Raw genomic sequence first — 19,515 nt, 5'->3', positions numbered from 1 at the left:
CTCCCGCGGGGAGACCGGGCACAGCCAGGGACAAGAACAACTCTTCCTCAGCAAAGTGCAATCACGCAGGTGCTGGGAACATGGGAGGGGGTGAAAAAGGACAGAGAAGCTTCCATTGTAGCAGGTAAAGCAGACAGGATCCGCTCTGCCTCCTGCTGACACCGCGATGGCATGAGGACGGAGTCAGCGGCTGCCGGTTTGGGGCACACGCAGAGCGCGGGCAGGGCCTGTCCCACGTGTTGTCCTGTGCCACGCATCCCTCCAGGGCCACGCATCCCTGCACCAGCCTGGATGCTCTGGTTTAATTCACATTCTTACCAGTGATTTGTGCTCCATGTTCGTGCTGGTGACTCTCCCTGGAAAGCTTGGGCTGTGTCTCCCGGTCCATTAGATATTTTAATGAAGTAAAAAGGGATTTTGGAGGGAGGTGAATTGCAAACTTAATAAAAAGAAGCGTATCCCAGTAATTTGGTTACTTATTTGTATTGCAGAAGCTGTGGAAAGAGATGCTGGGGCCCTTCAGCTGCCATGTCTGCCATGTCCTGCTGGATGAGGCCACCAGCAGCGCTGTCAGTGACGGTGGCTGAAGACACGTGCAGAATTTGTGAGAATAACTTGAGAACTCCCTTTTCTCGGTGCGCTGCTCCTTTGGCGAGGGAGGGACAGCTCATACCAGCACAAACGGGGCGCTGCGGGAGGGAAAGCTGGGGACACAGCACCGGCACTGCCACGTCCCTGGGGCTGAAGGAGCATGGGGAGGCAATCTGTAAAAGCAGCTTGGTGGCCAACAGCCGATGATTATGAAGCAAACAGAGAAACGCAGAAGAACAGCCTGAATCTCAGATGGCATCTGTGAGCCAACCCCACATTTCCTGGCCAAAACCAGGCCTCGTTTGTTGAAGTGAGGGGCTGTTTATCTGCCTCAGAGCCTGACACATCAGTCACTCCAAAGAGGAAAACCTGAACCCATTTCTGTTACCCGCTGCACCCATCAGCAAGACAAATCTCTGACCTTTCAGAGAAGCTTCACATGTACCATCCTCCCGCTAGTCAGGAAAGACGCAGTCTCTGGAATAATTCTCCAGCATCATCAGCATTAATTACCTGCATGGCTGGGCCTACCCTGGCAGGGAAGGGGAGCAAGTGGTGCCAGCACGCTGGAAACGGGTGTTGCGCCAGACTGACAGGGACCAGGGGAGTGTATTCCCCAGCCCAAAGCTGCTCCGTGTTCCACATCAGCACAGTCTATTTATCCTCACAACAGTCTAGTGACACCGGCAGGAGCATCATCCCCCTCATACAGATGGCAACATAGGCAGAGAAAGAGCATTAACTTTGCTTGGTTAGAATGAGCCTTCAGCCCAGCCTCCTGATACCTTGGAGCAGCATCTTTTTGCTCAGAAATTCCGCAGTGAAAAGAAAACCTTCTGTCAGATCTCCCCCAATTCCACTGTCCTTGAGGTGACCGGGGGAAAAAACACCAAACAACTTCTACCCTGTCCTAGCGGGTAGGCAGTGGTTTAGGGACATGTGCAGCAAGAGAGTAACTGTGTTGGGAGGAAAAAAAGCGTGAGGAGGAGTAATACAAGATGAAGACAGGAGCAAGAATTAAAGTTAGGTCGTAACATTAAACAGGCTGCTACAACATCTGAAAGAAAATGACACGTAGGAAGTTTAAATAGAGGATTTGATGCTGTAACACCACAGATTGCTCAACAGCTCCTGTTTTAGAGCTGCTGATTAGCGCGACCCAAGATGGGTCCTCGCTGACCCTTCAGGAATCCCAGCGCAATCACTGGGCAGGAAAGCGTTGCGCTCGCACGGCGACGGCAGGAGCTCCCCGAGCTGGGCAGAAACCCAGCAACCGCACGGGCAAATTGAAAACAAAATATAAAAATAAAATAACTTGTAATTAACAAGAACGAGGAGTTAGCAGAGGCCTACGATCTCTAATCAATCTCTTGCTGCCTGGCCCGCTCCACCGATGAGCCCCGTTGTTATTTTTGATTGTGTGTGCAGGAGCGCGAGACGGCTGCTGGAAGAATAGCACTCCATCAAAACGGTGATTTCTTTCTCCTCTCGAGGCTCATCAAGGGTGAGGAGGAGGAGAGGAGAGAAGATAGAGACGCAAAAAGAAACAAACAGCTAGAACATGCTCTCAGAGATACTCTATTGGGTTCAAGGAGGAAATAACTGAAACTGCGGGGATGCCAAGCATGCGGACTCGGATCCAGCGCTCCCAACAGTGCTGTCGGCTTCCAGACGAAACAAGAGCGTTCAGGAGAAGCAAAGTAACCTCTATATTAACCATCCTACTTATTCTGAGATGTACATCGGTCACGGTGCTCCCTGGCCAAACCAATGCTAAGGCTGTGCTGGAATCTCAGCAGACTGGACATGCTCTGCACGTTTAACCACATGAGTTTCGTCTCCTCCTTTCAGCCAGCACTTTGTCAGCATCACTTAGTGTTTGAAAAATAGCCTCTGAGGTCTTTATTATTCAATCCAGCCTCATTTCCCTCCTCAAGAAAAGAGAATTAAACTATTACTTCTTGTCTGCATAGCTGCCCTGTTGCATTTCACACACCTTGTCAACACAGAAGCAACAGGAGGGCCGGGTACACAGGTAAAGAGACAAGCAAAGGAAGACTGGGAAGTTCAAGGTGGTATCCGTCCTTCCATACAAAACCTTTAACCCTTTCACCCTGTTCTGCCTCTGCACACACCGTGAACCACATCAGAAGCAAGTGTTCACTTTTCAGATTGCCTTGAAGCCTCAGAGGTCCCCTTACAGATCTGCAAACCAATTCTTGACCTAACTCCTTAAAGCGTTGTGCATCAAAGACACTGTGTGTGCGCTGGCTGTTAATTTAACAGGTTGCAGAAAAGCTGTTGATTTTATTACTGTATTACCAATCCAACAGGACACCAATAACATTTCATTTTGCAGCAAGAAGTGCCAGCCCTGTAGCTGGCAACGTCCTCAAGCTGTGTCACGATGCTTCTGTTTGCTGGCTGATACCTTGGGTATTCTCTTTCAAGGTATCAAGCCTATCATTATGAGGATACTTTTAAATTAAATACTGCTGGTGTTCAGAGTTTTTTGGGATAAATTTGACAGAAAATAAGAACACGTGTGAGATGCGGAAGCAGGCAAAGTTCTGTACTCTGCAAGACTGGGCTCTGAGGATACAGAAAATACGTGTCTGAAGGCAGCCTTTTGGCCAGGAGTATTTACGAGCTCAGACACGTAACACTGCTGTGATCCTGGAAAGAGCCTGTTTGAACCTCCTCATCAACCAACTTAGACCCAAATAATTTATACATGAACTACTAAGGAAAACGAACACTCCTTTCTGAGAAAGTAGAGGAACTTCAAGCCAGCAAGATTTCAAACCCAACCAGATTGGAGGCAGCTGTTACACTGGATCAGACTGATGGCCTTTTCAGTCCAGGATCCTATTGAGAATAGTGACCACATTGATGCCAGGACAGTGGAGACAGTTCACGTGAGGCACAGTGAATACTCAAAAGCACAAATTCCTCTCTCTGAGCACTCTTCTTGCTCTCCCTTCTGCACTCAAGTCTTCATTCCCAAGTATTTCCAGAGGATGAAGTTGAATGTTTGCAGCAGCAAAACCGTGTGCAGACACATCCCAGAAAACAAGTAGCATGCATAGGAATCTTCTTCCTAACATCTCTAGTAGGAGATTGCCTTTACACCTCAAAGTAGAGAGCTCTACATGTCCCTGCTTAAGTTAAATGTAAATGTTTAATGCAAACCAGTATTATTATGTGTCCACAAAGATATCTTAATGTTTTGGAAAAACTACTAAGCTCCTGCTCTCAGCAACACCTTGAAGTCATAGGGTCTATAAAATACAAGTATTTCCACTCTTCGTTTGAAATTGATTGGCTTGAAATGCGTTGGCTGAGACTGTGTCATTAGGCACACAGGAAAAGAAAGCCCATGGTTTAATTTCTCTGCTCTGTTTGTTCATTTGTACAAGTGCCTCCAAATCATCTCCTCTTCAAATCTGACCGGTCTCTCTGTTTACCAAAAGATTTTCTTTGTCTGAAACAACTGTCATTGCCTTTCTAAAGGCCTCATTTCCTTACCCTCATTCAGGATCCACCCCGACACAAGGGTGTGATGTACACATGGCCAAGCAACGGCATCCTGGTTTGCCACCGCTTTATTCCAACTTAGCTAAACTGATTTTGAGGCTTCCCAGCAATGCTGGTTTGTTTTAACAGATATATTTAATAAGCTGTTACAAAGGGAGTCAATGCAGCTCTTGGATAGCTCACGGGTGGCCTGACCTAGATATACCATTATGTGGAATGTAAAGTGTGTGTGTCACAGCCTAACGCATCTAATGTACCAGCAACGGTAACAGAATATGAAACTGCCAAGTGCCCCAATAACTATAATGCATTAAATCCCACAAAAAAACATCACAAACTAAACTCCTGGTGAGGAGTCAGTAACACTGCTTTCCACTGCATTTAATTAAAAGAATAAAAGAGAGCAAACAAGCAAGAGTGGGCTGTGAAGTTTGAGATGCCCCTTGCTGCCTACACACACACTGCAACACCCTTCGAGTTGATGAGCTCATCTGTTGTATCAATAGGGATCACCAATAAATACTGATACGGTTTAATCAGAATTCAGTGCTCATTTATAGATGCAGCCATTTATATTCACAGCACGGCACTGCGATTAACCCTTTCATTGAAGCTGTAATTCCAATTAATGCTTGGCTGGACACATAAAGCATGTGGATAACAAGCTCTACCACAGTAACAGAATACCTTGGTCAGGAACACCCAGCACGTCTTTAATCTTCATTTAGCTTTGAAGGGGTTACATTACAGTAGCTCTTATTGCGTCCCTGCTATTGAAGCCTTGCTGAGAATTAAATGCCACCAGCAGTGCTACTGAAATACATTCTAAAGTTTACAGGCAAACTACAGAAGCTTGTAAAGTACCAGGGGACTTCTCTGGTTTAATTATATAGACCCTATTTCATAAATTGCTTGAATGGAATAAATACAAATAGCATTCCCTGCTTTGCGACCTCTTTGGGTTAATGAAATGCACACAAACACCCACGGTCTGCTACGGCTCAGAAATTCCACAGCATAAACACACAACCTTGCTGGAAGCTGTAGTTGGGATTCAAGCCTCTGTACATACACGAGAACCAGCTGCCTGGACTCGGCAAGGAAATAATTTGTTGTTTATTCTAAGCCGCAGACGGTGGGAATTGTCTGCGATTTACTGAACAGGGAGAAAGAGTCTGAGGTTTTGTTGTTCAGGCTCTAATTAGCAAACCTGTTTCTCTTATCTGAAGAGGTGTGTGAGGTAAGAGGGGCTGAGGAACTCCACGGATCAGCAAGCAACCCACCCTCGGCTTTGGGAAACGTGAGACCTTGAAACTGCTGCTGCTGCTCTGCCTGGTGACACCTCCATCCTCTGGACTCACTTGGGAACAAAGACTTGAGGGAAGAAGAGAGAGCAAGAGTGTTTGGGGAGAGAAATCCCCACTTGATTATTCATCCTCCTGCATGTGAATTGTTTCTGTTGCCATGACATGAAGGAATATTGGATCCTGCTGAAGACAAACCAATGAAGCCAGCCAGCTCTTGTTCATGTGGCCAGTATGCAATTTTCTCATGGTTTCTTAACTTTCTCCAAACACTCCATCTCTCCTGCGACGCAGAAAGACTGCCGGTTGTACTGGCTGGGCATGGCATCCCACAGACATCTCCAAGAGTCTGCTCAGGTTTCATTCGCTAAAGAAGAGCACAGGCCTCTGGAGGTCCCAGAGCTCACAGCATCACACTGTCTCAACAAGAACTGTTTTCAGGGTTCAGTGACGGTACCTTAAAACCAACCAAGTCATGCTTCTCTCCACTCAGTGGACTTCATTTTCTTGCTGTTATCTGTCTCAGTCCAGAAACCTCATAAGGCCAAGTGATACAACAGTTTTGGCCGTGTTTTCCTAGTTTCACTAAGAATCCTAGGTGCTGTCTTCTACTCACCTTCACTTGCTTGAGGCTCTAGAGTTACAGGATGGAAAAACATTTGTTCTGTTACGTAAAGAAACAACACTGCAGCAACCCCCATGCAGCACGCAGCAGCAGGGCTGCAGAAACAGAACCTCTCCGGCTCCTTCTTGCCGAGCCGCCTCCTGCACTGAACGTCTCCAGAACCTTCATCCTCCTCATAAATGAGCCTCAGCCCAGGGGGATCGGTGGGAAGCAGGAACGATTTTACGTGCCAGTTGTTTCTGTCACTGAGAAGAACATTCAGGTGGGTTGGAGTAGACCAGGGGTGTCCAACTCCTTTTGACCAGGGGCCACATCAGCCTCACGGTTGCCTTCAGAGGGCTGAATGTAATTTTAGGACTGTATAAATGTAGGAGTAGTTACATCTGTACAGTCCTAAAATTACATTCAGCCCTCTCAAGGCAACCGCGAGGCTGACGTGGCCCTGGTGAAAAGGAGCTGGACACCCCCAGACTAGGAGATCTCCAACCCTGACCATTTTATGATTCTGTGGTTCTCCCAATGACCTGTAAACCTGGGCTGTTGACACTTGAACCGATGTGAAGATGTAACTTAATAGCTTGATGACTCTCACGTCACACCTCAGCTCTCTAATGTATAACCTGACTGTGTGAGCTGGACGGTGGCACAGAAGAAAACCAGCACCTATCAAGCCAGAACCCAACCTCAGACCACCCAGCCAGACCAATAAAGGTATAAAACTGGCAGCAGACAGACTATTAGTGCTGCTCGTCTGTGCTGTTCACAGAAATGGCACTTCACACACACAAGGATGAGTGGCTGCTCAAAAGGAATTCCAATTTACATGAAGACGAGATGATGACATGCAGACGAGCTAGAGGATAGCAAAGACAGTAAGGGCATATATCTCACCGTGAGGTAAGGATGAAACCTGGATGGTTACATAAGGTTTTATTGCTGCGGCATTTATAACTGATAATATAAAAAGGTGAAGCACAAGGCCAGAAGCCTCAGGTATCATGCATATATAGTCTCTTCTCTTTACTCCTGACTTTGATATATAAGTGGGAGACCAGATGCCAAACCTTCTAAAGTAACTCTTTTAAAAGAAGAAAGCATCTTGACTTCCCTCGTAAGGAATACCCAGTCACATAGCAGCGGGGCAGTGATTTTCCACTCTAATCACTGAGAAAGAACAAATGCATTCTGGCGTGCTGAACACCACGAGCCCAAAGATGCAGGTGCAGCGAGGGGTGCGCAGACCTACCTTAAAAAGCAGGCAGTCCCCTTGGTGCTCGGCGTAAATGGAGGTGAGTCGATACTGGTTCTCAGTCGTGATGTCGATCTGGTACCCCGTGAGCGTGTAGCACACCTTGCGGAACTCCTGGATCTTGGTCTGGAAAACTTCCTTCAGACGCTGGTTTTTCAGTTCTGCGCTTTCCACTTGCTTCTTCAGCTCTAGGGAGGGGAAGAAAACGAGCAATTCCTCATAAGCCATCAGCACAGAGCCCTTGCGCCGTATTTACAGTGCTGGCCAAACTAAGTGAATTGAAAAGGTTAATTATGTTTTTAAAAAGTGAATTAAGCAGACAGCATAAAGAAACAGGCAAACGAGATTCCTTTCCTCCTAGCTCCAGCAGACCAGAAGATAGTAAATTGGGGAATAAGGAAAACAGACGTGCTTGGATGCATTTTTCTTTTGCTCAGCCAGCTTTTTAACAATATACTACAAAACTCAGAGCTACAGCATCCGTTTCCCCTCCCCGCCACATCTTACTTTCTACACAGAACCCAAGAGAAGGGTGTTATACTACAGAAAGCAAAACCATTGAAGAATGGTAAGAAACATGCGTCTGTATGGTTGTGTCAGAAGGAAGCCGCCTGTAAGGGAAATCTCCCCTATCGTACTCTTGATTCGACTGTAAGTGCTCTGATCTCAAGTTGACACACTGCTCAGGAATCCCTCAAGATTCGGGAAGGGGCTTTTATTGTGATGGAAAGCCTGCGGAGCACCACGGCCCCGCTGCACCTGCTGCCTTAACTGGACGCGTCTCTGGAACGGGGGTCCTGCGGGACCGCCTGCCGCTCACCCCACGTTTTATTGCTACAAAGGGAGCTGCCCGCACTGTGAATCCTTCAAGAGGATACACAACAATTACCATGAATCTTTCACCCAAGGTGCCTTCTGAGTAATTAAACCTCGATTTATCCCTCCATTAATTACAGAGATTGGCTTTACTTTAATATACACTAGAGATGTCTCCCAAGTCGGCTTGTTTTATCAACACTGTAGTCCAGGGTTAGAAAAAAATCCAAAACGGGCTCTTTGTAACAGCAAATGAACAGACTTCCTCGCTCACGTACCTCTCTGTCATTCAGAGGTTTAAGGCTTTGTCTGTGCTGCGATCAGGGACACAACCACAGCACATATAGGGCATACGTCTTTAGTTCAGCCAGTTAGGGTCCAGCAGTAGGACAGCAGAAAGTTCAGTGCAAGACGACAGCTTGAGCGCTAAGGAAGGTTTTTAGCTGGGCTTGTAGAGCCCACACTAAGGTATCATTGTTTCTCAAGCGAGCCGGAAAAGTTTTTGCTCAAGTATTTGCTGCAAAGTGTTTCCATCAACGTCTCAGGCGCAACGCGGGAAGAACGCGGGATGGTAACCGTGAGGCCGTGGACCTGCCTGCGCAAGTGCAGGAGAACACGAGTCTCCTCTTCCGCGCCGCTTCAGTGAGGCGCTCCGGGTGGGACACAACCACAACCCAATGTGTTATGCCAAAGTGTCTTAAATGCCACTGAGGATGCCCCTGCTCAGAAGCACTTTGGCCTAACTCCAATTCAGGTTAATCCCCAGGCAAGGACAGGAACTCTTTAACGGTTAGAAAGAACTACATGTCCCTTTACTTCTGAGTGAGAGCATCCACGCAGGCAGAGTGAACAATGGCCAACTCCTTCCCTTTGTTTAATTCAGCTTTGCTTTCCTGAGCCACTTTGTGGAGACGATGTATGAGCCAAATATTTCCTTTACTCTGGGTCTTCCCCCCAGCTGTATCTTGCTCAGGGAACATAATATATCAGTTTGTTCATTAAAAAACTGCTATCCAGAACCGCCTCCGGTTGCTGGGGGATGTAAGGTAAGTGTAACCCTGCTTACCAGCAAGTTACACACCGCCCCTTCTCATGAGCTTGAGAAGGTTGTGTCTGTCCTGACCGCCCACCTTCCCACTCACACCAACCTCATCACTGCCTGATCAACTCAATCCTCCCTTGGACTCCTACAACCTTTCCCCATCATCTCAGCTGGGTCTGGTCCTTTTTATTAATCGAGTAATCAGCCTCTGAAATCAGGAGGTTAATTGGCGGCTCTGACCTCAATATTGTCAGAGTATTCATTAGGCTATGCAATTGTTAAGGACAAAATCCTGTATATGAAAGTAAAAACTCAGTGACCACACTGCAGTGGTAAATAACACTGCGCCACTGTCAGAGATGGCACTGCCTTTAATATATCGCGCGTGTCCAACAGTGATATTTTTTTGCTAATAAATGCAGCTTAGCCTTGGAAAAATAAATCTGCCTTTCCCTACCACACCTCGAAGGCTGCCTTTCCTGACTTTATAACCTTGGGGGCAGAATGCACCGTAATTCATGAGCTCCTTGAACAGCTTTTTATATTCATGAAGACTTGGTCCCCTGTTTGGTCTCAGACTTGGTGCTGCTAACGGCCATCAGGAGCATCCTCAGGAGCATCCTCAGGCTGCAGCCTCACCACCCACCTGCCAGCGCTGGCCTAGTTACACTACAACCGCGTGAATCTAGAATAGCAACTAAGTGATGGCAACTGCTTTCCTGCACTACCCTCAGGGTGAAAAAGGAAGAACTCCGACTACAATCAGTCTTTTTATGCAAGAAACCCTGAGCTTTTCGATTTAACTGAAGACTAGCAAGCCTGCACTCCCGGCAGCGCGTCCCTGCCCCTCTTTGCTGTGCCTGCGGCGGTTTTGGTGTATTACCGCATCAGCCGTCCTGGCTGAAGGAATTTATCTGCATGAAAAAGCGTTATCTCCCTGCTAGAGATGCCTCGTGTCAGCCGCTGGCACAAGGCGCTGAACTCAGTAACTGCTATTGTAGGCACGGCTGAGTGTGCCAGCACCAGGCAGGGACGGGATAAAGCCTTGTCATCCCCTTTGCGGCTCCATTAGCAATTCCCCAACAGTATTTCTTCAGCGGCTCAGCTCGGGGACGAGGCAGAAAAAAACCACAAGCAGGTACAGGATAGGAATGCTTACACTTGCAAGTGCCCCCAGCAAAAGGTCCATTGAACTCTGAGTGTAAAACACAGATCGCCCTTCCTTTAGGCCCTGTTAGACTGCAGTCCGCAATAGTTCAGCAACTGCTGACACCTTCCTCCCGCAGGATTTATCCCCTGGAAACAATTCAGCAAGGGGCTACTCCCAAATTCACTCAGGACAGCACTCAGCACCGCGGCTGCTCCCCTGCTTTCCATTGAGGGCTCTGCTGATACAACCGCGCGGCTGCGTCGGGAGGAGGATTCACAGAAGAGTAACCCGGTCGGAAGGTAAGCCGAGACTTGAGAAATGCAGGATGGGATCCCACTGCTCAAACAGCCATTTGAGATGCCCTAAGATATTTTTCTCAGCGCCCCACCGCGCTTATGCAGCAAAAATATTTCCTGCAGGTCCTACATCATACCAGTCGGCTCCAGGTTGCTGTATCAGACACTTCGGGGTGTCTTAAATGGCACGGGACGCCCATTTGCAGGCACTGGGTACCCACAGAGCCTCCCACACCACAGCTCTGCAGATTCCCTGCACCCGGAGAACAGCACGAGCAGCACATGCACTGACCTGGGCACAGTAATTAATCTTTCCAACGTTTCCCCCACCGAGTGAAGGTGCTAAGCTAAGGAGCAGCTCATTGTTTTCTCCGCATTTGAATTCAAAGAAGTGACAGCGCTAATTCTTAAGCCTCATCTAATACCGCTAATTCCCGCCAAATTTCTAGCGCAGTCAGGAAAAACTGAATTAAAAGTCATCACTTGCACGGAGTGCAATTCAGCGTATTTCAGGGCGATATTTAAGGCACAGCCACAGAGGCCGCCGAGCAGAGGGAGAACCTTTCAGGATGGGTCCAGGGGTGTTAACAGAGCAGGTTCCTGATGGCAGCACGACTGTTGCCGCCCGTTTTATCTACAACCTACAGAGCACTGGCTGTCTTGATCCTTTAAGATCCTTCACAGCATTTGGAGAAATAGGTTTAATGATACATTTAAAAGGCAGCGTTTGAAAACCAGAATCCCAGTATTCGGAGCACTCGTGCGAGGTCCCGTGTTCAACTCTGCCTTCAAAATTTGCCTGTACTGAAGAGTTTGATGAGGAAAAAAGTACCCAGTGAAAGAAAATGTTACAAAATTAACTCTGCCAAGTGATTAAATTTCCCCTAATAATGCTGCTTCTTGAAACACCTTGTATTTTCACACACTTATATTGACTTCAATGAATAATTCAAACTATTTGGGATAAATAAATAAAATATGAGTTGGGCTTCTTTGGTCTTCTATTGAGAATGTCACTGCTTTTTATTCCATTGCTTTTACACTCCTTACATCTGAAAACGTTCACAGCTGCCTGGAAATACCACAGCTTCGGCTCTTGCTCCGAGTTCAGAGAGGTCAATCAATAGCAATAGCAGCCTCTGCACCAAAGAAAACCAAATCCACACTTAACCTTTTCCCCAGGGAAAGAGGAGGAAACAATGTGTCTCTCAGCATGCCAAAAGTGGCATGAAATTCAATGTACCGCTAGTCTTTTCCAGGAAAACACAAATTTGTTCTGCTCATCCTCAAAGATGCCACAAGCCATGTAGCTGCATTAATTCAGTTGCGAGCCCAGCTAATATATCTCTCTTTCAGAAAGGCCTGAGGTCCTTTCTAACTCTCCATTAAAGGTTATTTTCCCTTAGCAGCATGTTTGGGGTCACTCACTCCAACACACAGAGGATAAAGTACTTCCACATGGATGCCCATCCCTGCCGCGATGCCCTGGACAAGTCACCCAGCGCCGCTATGCAGGACGCTGTATTTTTACCTACCTTGCTCTATTTAAACAACAGGCTGCTTAGATTTTGTTCCAGCCTACCGAAGGGCTCCCAGTACCATCCTGTCCCCACGAGGTCCATAATGGGAAGAGGGAAGGCTATTTTCTCAGTTCCAAGAAGCAAGGCCACAATTACCCTTATTCTCTGCCATCCGCACAAGCTGCTTCTCTCCATTTCCATAACCGTGCAGCGTCGCCCCTCAGTCACCCCACCTGCACCCCCAAACTGTTATCTAATCACATTCTCCCACTGCACATCTGTCCTTCCCATCTGATTCCAACCATGCACCTGAAACCTGTCCAGTCGTTCCCTGTTCAAACCCTGAGCTGAAGTTTTCTCTTCCAGCTTCAGTTTACGACGAACAGCGTCTGAAAAGATTCCTCTAATATTCTGTGAAGGACACAATATAAAAATAAATTGCGTCGTATTAAATAAAAGCTAATAGGAGAGGAACTGAACGTTTTCTGACGCAGGCAAGTTTATGACCATTGCTTTTGAGAAATAAATTTGCTTTGCTGGATTTTATAGGTGTGTTTTACACCCCGGGGAGCAGGATCCACATCACACTCCCCCGGCCTCGCCATCCAACGGACTCCAACCGCTCTTTGCAAAACTTGCAATTTGCGACATTACAACCACGAATTATAACTTTTCTTGAAGGTAAAACCAGTTTTATATTCAACAGACTGCGCTGGCTGTTCAATTCTAAACCTAAGTGGTATTTATTTGATCAGTCAACACTGGTTTATTTTTAAACCGTGCCTGTGCCATATGGTTGAGCGCAACTCCCCGCTCCCTCCTCAGCCACCAGCTCGTCCTTCCAGCAGCTCCGGGAAGAGCTCTCAAAGGCTGCATGTTATTAATACAAGTAAAGGTCTCCACTGCCATGACCAGCGACAGCTCCTGTGCTGCCCAAGAGCTCTCCACTAAGAAAATGCCCCATATATTTCTCTTTGCTGAAGAAATCCCCATTTCGGATCTTTACAAGGGCACCATTTCTTGGAAAGAAGTGCATAAATAACCTTTATCCTCATATAACTTGCACAAAGTGGCAGAGGAGATCAAAAGGCCATGGCAAGAGAAGCAGGACATTGAGAACCAGAGACACAAAGCTATGGAAGACGATGAACTTTCTCTCGTAGCCACACACACATCATAGAACCATAGAACAACTTGGGTTGGAAGGGAACTTCGAAGGTCATCTACTCCAACCACCCTGCAATGAGAACCTTCAACCAGACAACACAGATTAGGATTAAGTACAGGGTTGTTTTTTTTCTTCTAATAATGCTGAGATTACAACTCAAAGTTGCAAAACTCAGGAGCACATTTGAAGCCGACCCGGGTAGAGGACTCGGCCGCGGCAGAGGAACCAGCACCCAGCGGTGTGTCCCAGCCTGGGATCCCCCCAGAGCTCCCTCCACCCTTCTAAGCTTTGGCAAAGTTGTTTCAGAGCTTTTGGAAGCCCAGCTCAGCTCCTCAGACACACCGCAGCGCGTCCGTGTTGTTCTCAGCAATGTGTTGTATAAAGAGACCCTGGGTAGCTTTAAAATCACCGGCTGAAATGATGTGAACAGCCTGCTTGCAGCTATACAGAACTCGGTGGGGATGGCCATATTCACCCCAGACGCAGCATAAATTAACCTCAGGAGAGCTGTTTATCGCCCAAGGTGGACTTCAGCAATTAGTATGATACAGCTCAAACCATTTGGAAGTCAGGATTGTCACACCGGTCATAAATTGTGAAGCAAGCAGGAAGACATCTCCCTCCACCCCCCCAATGATGATTAAAGTGTTCTAGCCACATTTCCCTTCCATTTGGCAATTACAGACCAACCGCGCTTCCCAGAACAATGTCAGCCAGGGCTGGAGCTGGTTGTTAACTTCAGGTGCAAAAAATAGCCTCACCTTAAAAATACAAACACACCGTGTCACTTAAGTTTACAGGAAAGTAGGTATTTTCTGCTTCTGAGTCTACCTGGATTGGAGTTACCAAAAATAAAATGAAATACAATAAAGTCCCCGAGTCTTTCCACAGTCTGCGGTTCAGAGAAGTCTGGCGGCAAGAACAGGGGCAAAACTCGTATTGTTTCTCAGAGAAAGCAGCGATACTTCTCCATTAGGCTGCTTCCAAAAAATAAGAGTGGGCTTGAAACCATTCAAGTGTCTAATGTAAGAATTAATCCTAGGGACTACATAATTAACGTATATAACACACATTGTTAATTAGACAGGGTGGTCTTCAGAAGCATCTAATAGGCGAATTTATCCCCTGTCTGATCACCTCCCCTGCACTCTGCCCATTATCTTGTTTCCACCAGCGCATCACTACTATTAACCACCACCCCAAGACACTGGATGCTATTTAAATCCCTGAAACCGCATCCACCATCTGCTACTAAAACAAACACAGGAAAACCGCTCCAGAAATATTTGTTTGTTCCTTCTCAAAGTAAAGATTATTTGCAGAAGTTATAGCCGTGCACAACGCAGGGTGGACAATATTCAATCATGCATTAGAGAGAGCTTTCAAGTTTATTATCTAATGATGTTCACCCAGGCTATGAACAGGAGCTTTTCACCACTGGCAAGAGGTGATTTCAAGGTTTCCCAGGAGCACAGCCATTGCTGGGAACTTTCTATGCTCAAATTCTGCCTCACGAAAACGCTATTTGGACTCAATGATTACGTTACTTACAGTATCGCGTCTCCCTCTCCCCTGCCCCGTGAATTCTGCACTTACAACACAAAGATATCATCTGCAGGCAGATGGATCTAAACACAGAATTCATGAACACCTAAAGAGATTCCTTCCATTTCTGAAATAGTTTATCGAATAATGTAGTGGTGTAAGACGGAGACCGAGGAGGGACAGGGCACCATACAGGTGTCCTTTAGTTCTTACTTGGGACACACAGACCAAACTCCAAGCCCTGCAGACCCCCCGACTGCTTGGAGAGTGGTTATGAACAAGCCCACGCTGCTGCGTTGGACTAAATCCCCCCCTGCCCACGAACCGCCTCTCTTCTTGACAGATGTTCCAACACCATTCCCAGCTCCAGAACTCACTGTATTTTTAAGACAAAGCCCCGCCGTGCCCCAGGTAAAGCGGTTTTGTGAAGGTCAGGCTGTGGTCCCAGCGGCGTGCCGGGCCCGGGCCGATGGAGCCGCAGCACACGGGGGGACGGCGGCTTGCACAGGACGCCAGGAGAAATACACAGCGCTCCAACCAGCCAGCGGGGATGAAAACACAACTGCGCTGCAACAGAAAGGCAAGTCTCTGCAGCACGCCACCTTATTTGTGTTTTTAATGGGAGAAGATTGCGGAGTTTGTTTTCGGGCTTTTGTTCCAAAGGAAACTATGCTCTAAAAAGCCGCCGTGCACTCCTTCTATTCAATCCGTTTTTATTCCCTGTTTATCCCCTTAATAGTGTTTTGAAGTGTTGGCACTGCAAATGCATTGCTCTTGGCCTGAAAGCACTCTGGATGCCAACTCATCAAACCTCGCCCAGACCCTTCTCTTTGCTCTTCGTGCTCCCGCAGCAGGACCCAAAGGCACTTACTCCGCTCAAAAATCACACCCGACACCTCTGTGCGCTCTTCTGAGCGCCCGGACCTCCTCTCACAGGACACGAGGTTCTGCCCTATTTTTATTGGCATATTTTTCACCTTCTACTTCATTTTCTGGTGGCCGCTTTATGAAAACAATTCTTTAAAGACGGCCGTGCTGGAGCTGAATGAAACGCTGGTTCAGCATGGAGCAGAACAGCAACCGGGGGAAAGGAGCTTTCAAATAACAAAACTGCAGGAATGTGAGACAGACGTAAAGACGAGCAATCTCTTCTCCCTGGAGCATGAAAGATGTTTGGAAACAGAGCCATCTCCTGGATAACCAGGCTTTCAATCACATTATTCCAGCCTCTGGAGCAAACGTTTCCATCACAGGAGTCGGTAGCATTATTATGGATAGGGCGGGTTGCTTCTCTTAACATCATCCTAATGCTCTTAAGCGAGAGATGAAGGCTTGAAGACTCCAAGCAATGCCCACAAACTGTCCCAAGAGTGGAGAACCACCAAAATAACGTCTGGACAGGGAGACGGGAAAGGTAACATCTCGCTCAGCCCAAACGCCGGGTCTCATTTCCCAGTTCTCAATTATTCATCACGTGCTAACTTCCAAACCAGCTCGGTTTTAAATTTTTAAATATTTAATAATTGGGAATTAAATATTAATGCAATTTTATTAGAAATTTTGGAAGATGGGCAGTAAGGCTCTAATTTTTAATTTCAACTTTGGGACTGACTGGCTACTCAGAGAGACTTTTTACCTTCCTAGAAAGAGAAGGAAGCAAAAAGGTAAACCAAGTATTTATGGACCTCTCCAACTCTCAACCACGAGACAACACAAATAACTGGGACATTTCATTTCCAAAAAAATAATCTTCTTACAAAAAAGCTGAGAAAGCTACATGGGGAGCATGCTGGAAACTTTCAGCTGCAGTGCCAGGAGACTTTAGGAGTTCCATCTGGGTGTCATACAGAAAGATGTCCATCTTGGGCTCGTGTCGTGTGTCTGACTGGTAAAGAGACAGCCGAGCAGCCTCTGACTACAAAAGCAACAGGAAAACACACAATAGGTCTCAGCTGCGATTCGAGGCAGATGTGGGGAAAATCCAGCTCAACATACACGTGAAAGAAGACAGGTTGCTCCCTTCTTCTGGTGCCTCCTCAGAAGGGACGTCAGGGTGTTTCCCCTGAGCTGGTCTGACAACTTGGATTCATTAAACATGCACGCCTCATTCTCTCCATGTTGCTCCTGCAGATTGTGTTTTCTTCTTTCCTACCCCCTCCTTTTTAGCAGATGACATCCCTCTAACCCTGATCCATGCTGAGAGCAGGCCTGCGTTCCTGTCCCGCTCTATTACGAGCGCGCGTTCCCTACGGCGGCAGAAATTGTATGGTTTACACAAAAGATGACACGTAAGCCCTGGAATTATATGCAAATGAACGGATCCGTTCCTCACTTCTTACCATTACAGCTCTGACTTTCCAGCAACTGCATGGGGTAATTTCTGCACCAGCTTTCAAACAAAGGGCATCTCTGTGTTATTAACATCTCACTGTGGCGAGCAGTTTGTCACCTTTCACAAAAATGATCTGAAAAGACACCAGCAATTATTCCTAAGGAGATTATTGGGTGGCGATGTCCCAGCACGGCAGCTGGAAGCTAAAGTAACATAATATTCACTGGGAAAACTCCTTTTTCCAGTCAAGAAAACATGAAGCAGATTTAAAAAATTAATGACATTGGAAGCAAACACAAAACTCAAGGAAGAGTCAAGCTTGTTCCCTTCTATTTTGTTCACGTCTACACCAACATTAGCAGCACATCTTCAGAAAGGAACTAAAAGCTTCTGACTGACACAACGTGACAGGACATGAACTCTGGAGATGTACCCCGGGAAGGAGCTTGCTATGTCAGAAATAAAAGACCCTGAGGAAGAATAACTCCAGCACCTCTTTCAACCACAAAAATCAAGGTGATTTCTAGGTCTTGTACATTTGATTCTTCCAATATTTTTTAAGCACTGAAGACCAAACATCTGCAAGACAGACAAGCGTTCTCCTGGGATTCCTGAATGATTCCTGGTTGTATCTCATAATAGGACCCGAGCACCAATACTTGCTTGGCTAAAGTTCACGAGTGAAGTGGGGCAAAGCGCAGAAGCCCTGTCTAATTTCAAGCAATTACTCATGGCCCTTGGACAGAAATTAGTCAGTAGGGTCTATGCCGGTGCAAGAGGGACCAAGAGATCCAGTCGCCCAAAAGATCTACCACCACCACCAAACCAAATCAAACCAAACCCCACCAACCAACCTCAACGTCTGCCCTTGGAGATAAAAGCAGAAATTTCTTACGAAGTTAAATACTTTCGCTAATGAGAAACTAGTTTGTTACCTTCATCTTTGTGAAAAACACATTTCATTACTTTGCTGGAAGCCTCTTCTAAACACCACCACCCATGTTCGGAGATCTCCACTTTGTAGCCAGAAAAGCACAAGACAATCTGGGCAAGTTTCCTCTTTGCAATAATGGGAAGGAAGGAAAGAACGAACTCTCACTGCACTTTTTGAGCGCATATTGTCAACAACTCTAAGCTCGGTCTTATCACACAGCATACAAACATATTGAAAAAATTATGAGCTCTGCCTATTTCAAGTCCAAGAAACATCCGTACAGCACATAATGGTCCAAAATGAAGCACTTCAGTGTGTTTGTTTCTTCACCGACATTTAAAAATGTTTCTCCACATCATCTAGGAGATATATATACATATATATATATATACATACATATAGGAGGTATAGTCCAGAGCCAGACATCATGCTGCTGCCATACATTCACACAATAGGACAAGCAAAACAATATGTAGAATAATACAGTCAGGGGACAGGACAGATCCACGAGGAGGTGAGGACACACAGTGACTTTGCTGAGTTAACTTAAAGAGTAATTCATACAATCATAGAATGTCCTGAGATGGGACACACAAGGACCATTGAGTCCAACTCCAGTTCCCGCACGTGAAAACCCCCAAATTCACAGCGTTTGTCTGAGGGTGCTGTCCAACCGCTTCTTGAACATTCTTCTAGAAACACCCAAACCACACACTCAGAGCACAGAAACACAGAATCAGTCTGTTCAGCAGATTGAAATGCACATCACAAAAGCGCCTGTATGTATCTATCCGCTGCATCCTTCTCATCCACATCCCACCTCCTCCAAAAGCCTTGGGATAAGAACTGGTGGAAGCAATAATCACCAAAATATTTCCTAATAAATAATTTCTTAAAAGAGAAGTAGGAATAAGATTTTGAGAGAGAGACTGCAGTAAAGGCTTCAGGATGGAGTCGAGCTCCCGGAAATCTGTTAAAAATTGGAAATGAAGGAAACGGTGACACTTGTAAGAATACGAAAATGATGAGAGATAGACAAATGCAGTCAGCACACATGTGGCTGTATGGACCTACCCATTAAAACACCACCCGTGGATCCTGAGAGCTCCCCTCAAACACAGAACAAGGGCAGTTTGAACAAAGGATCTGGCCAGACCCCCAAGGAGGTTAAAATTGGCATCACACTAATTCTTACCAGCTGAGAGACTCTGGTGGGGGAACAATGAGGAGTGGTGACTGATTCCACACCTGTGTGTTCAATCCAGCAGAACCAGCTGGGGAGATGCAGCAGCAAATGACCCAAACGAGGGATTCCTGCTGTTAACACAATGCAGAGGGCTCGGTATCTCTCTTCTGTGGGAGGAAGGACACTGAAAAGGTCCAGTAAAGGGACTTGACAGCGTGAG

The 19,515-nt window shown here is 46.6% G+C and overlaps 1 protein-coding gene across 8 annotated transcripts in view; it reads right to left on the bottom strand.

Annotated features, from left to right (window-relative positions):
• Positions 1-19,515, bottom strand: part of MAD1L1 (mitotic arrest deficient 1 like 1) — a 349,235-nt gene that overhangs the window by 85,193 nt on the left and 244,527 nt on the right. For all 8 annotated transcript variants that reach the window (XR_010466404.1, XM_065031475.1, XM_065031473.1 and 5 more), the window contains one exon: positions 7,304-7,494. Coding sequence is in view for 7 of the 8 variants with exons in the window: in XM_065031475.1 (XP_064887547.1) it covers positions 7,304-7,494 (191 nt within the window). In the remaining variant the exon portion in view is untranslated. The remainder of the gene's footprint in view (positions 1-7,303; positions 7,495-19,515) is intronic.

This window comes from Columba livia, chromosome 15 (assembly GCF_036013475.1).
Source record: "Columba livia isolate bColLiv1 breed racing homer chromosome 15, bColLiv1.pat.W.v2, whole genome shotgun sequence".
Classification (NCBI taxonomy): Eukaryota; Metazoa; Chordata; class Aves; order Columbiformes; family Columbidae; genus Columba; species Columba livia.
Note: the sequence above shows the minus strand (reverse complement) of the source record. Positions and strands in the feature narration are given on the sequence as shown.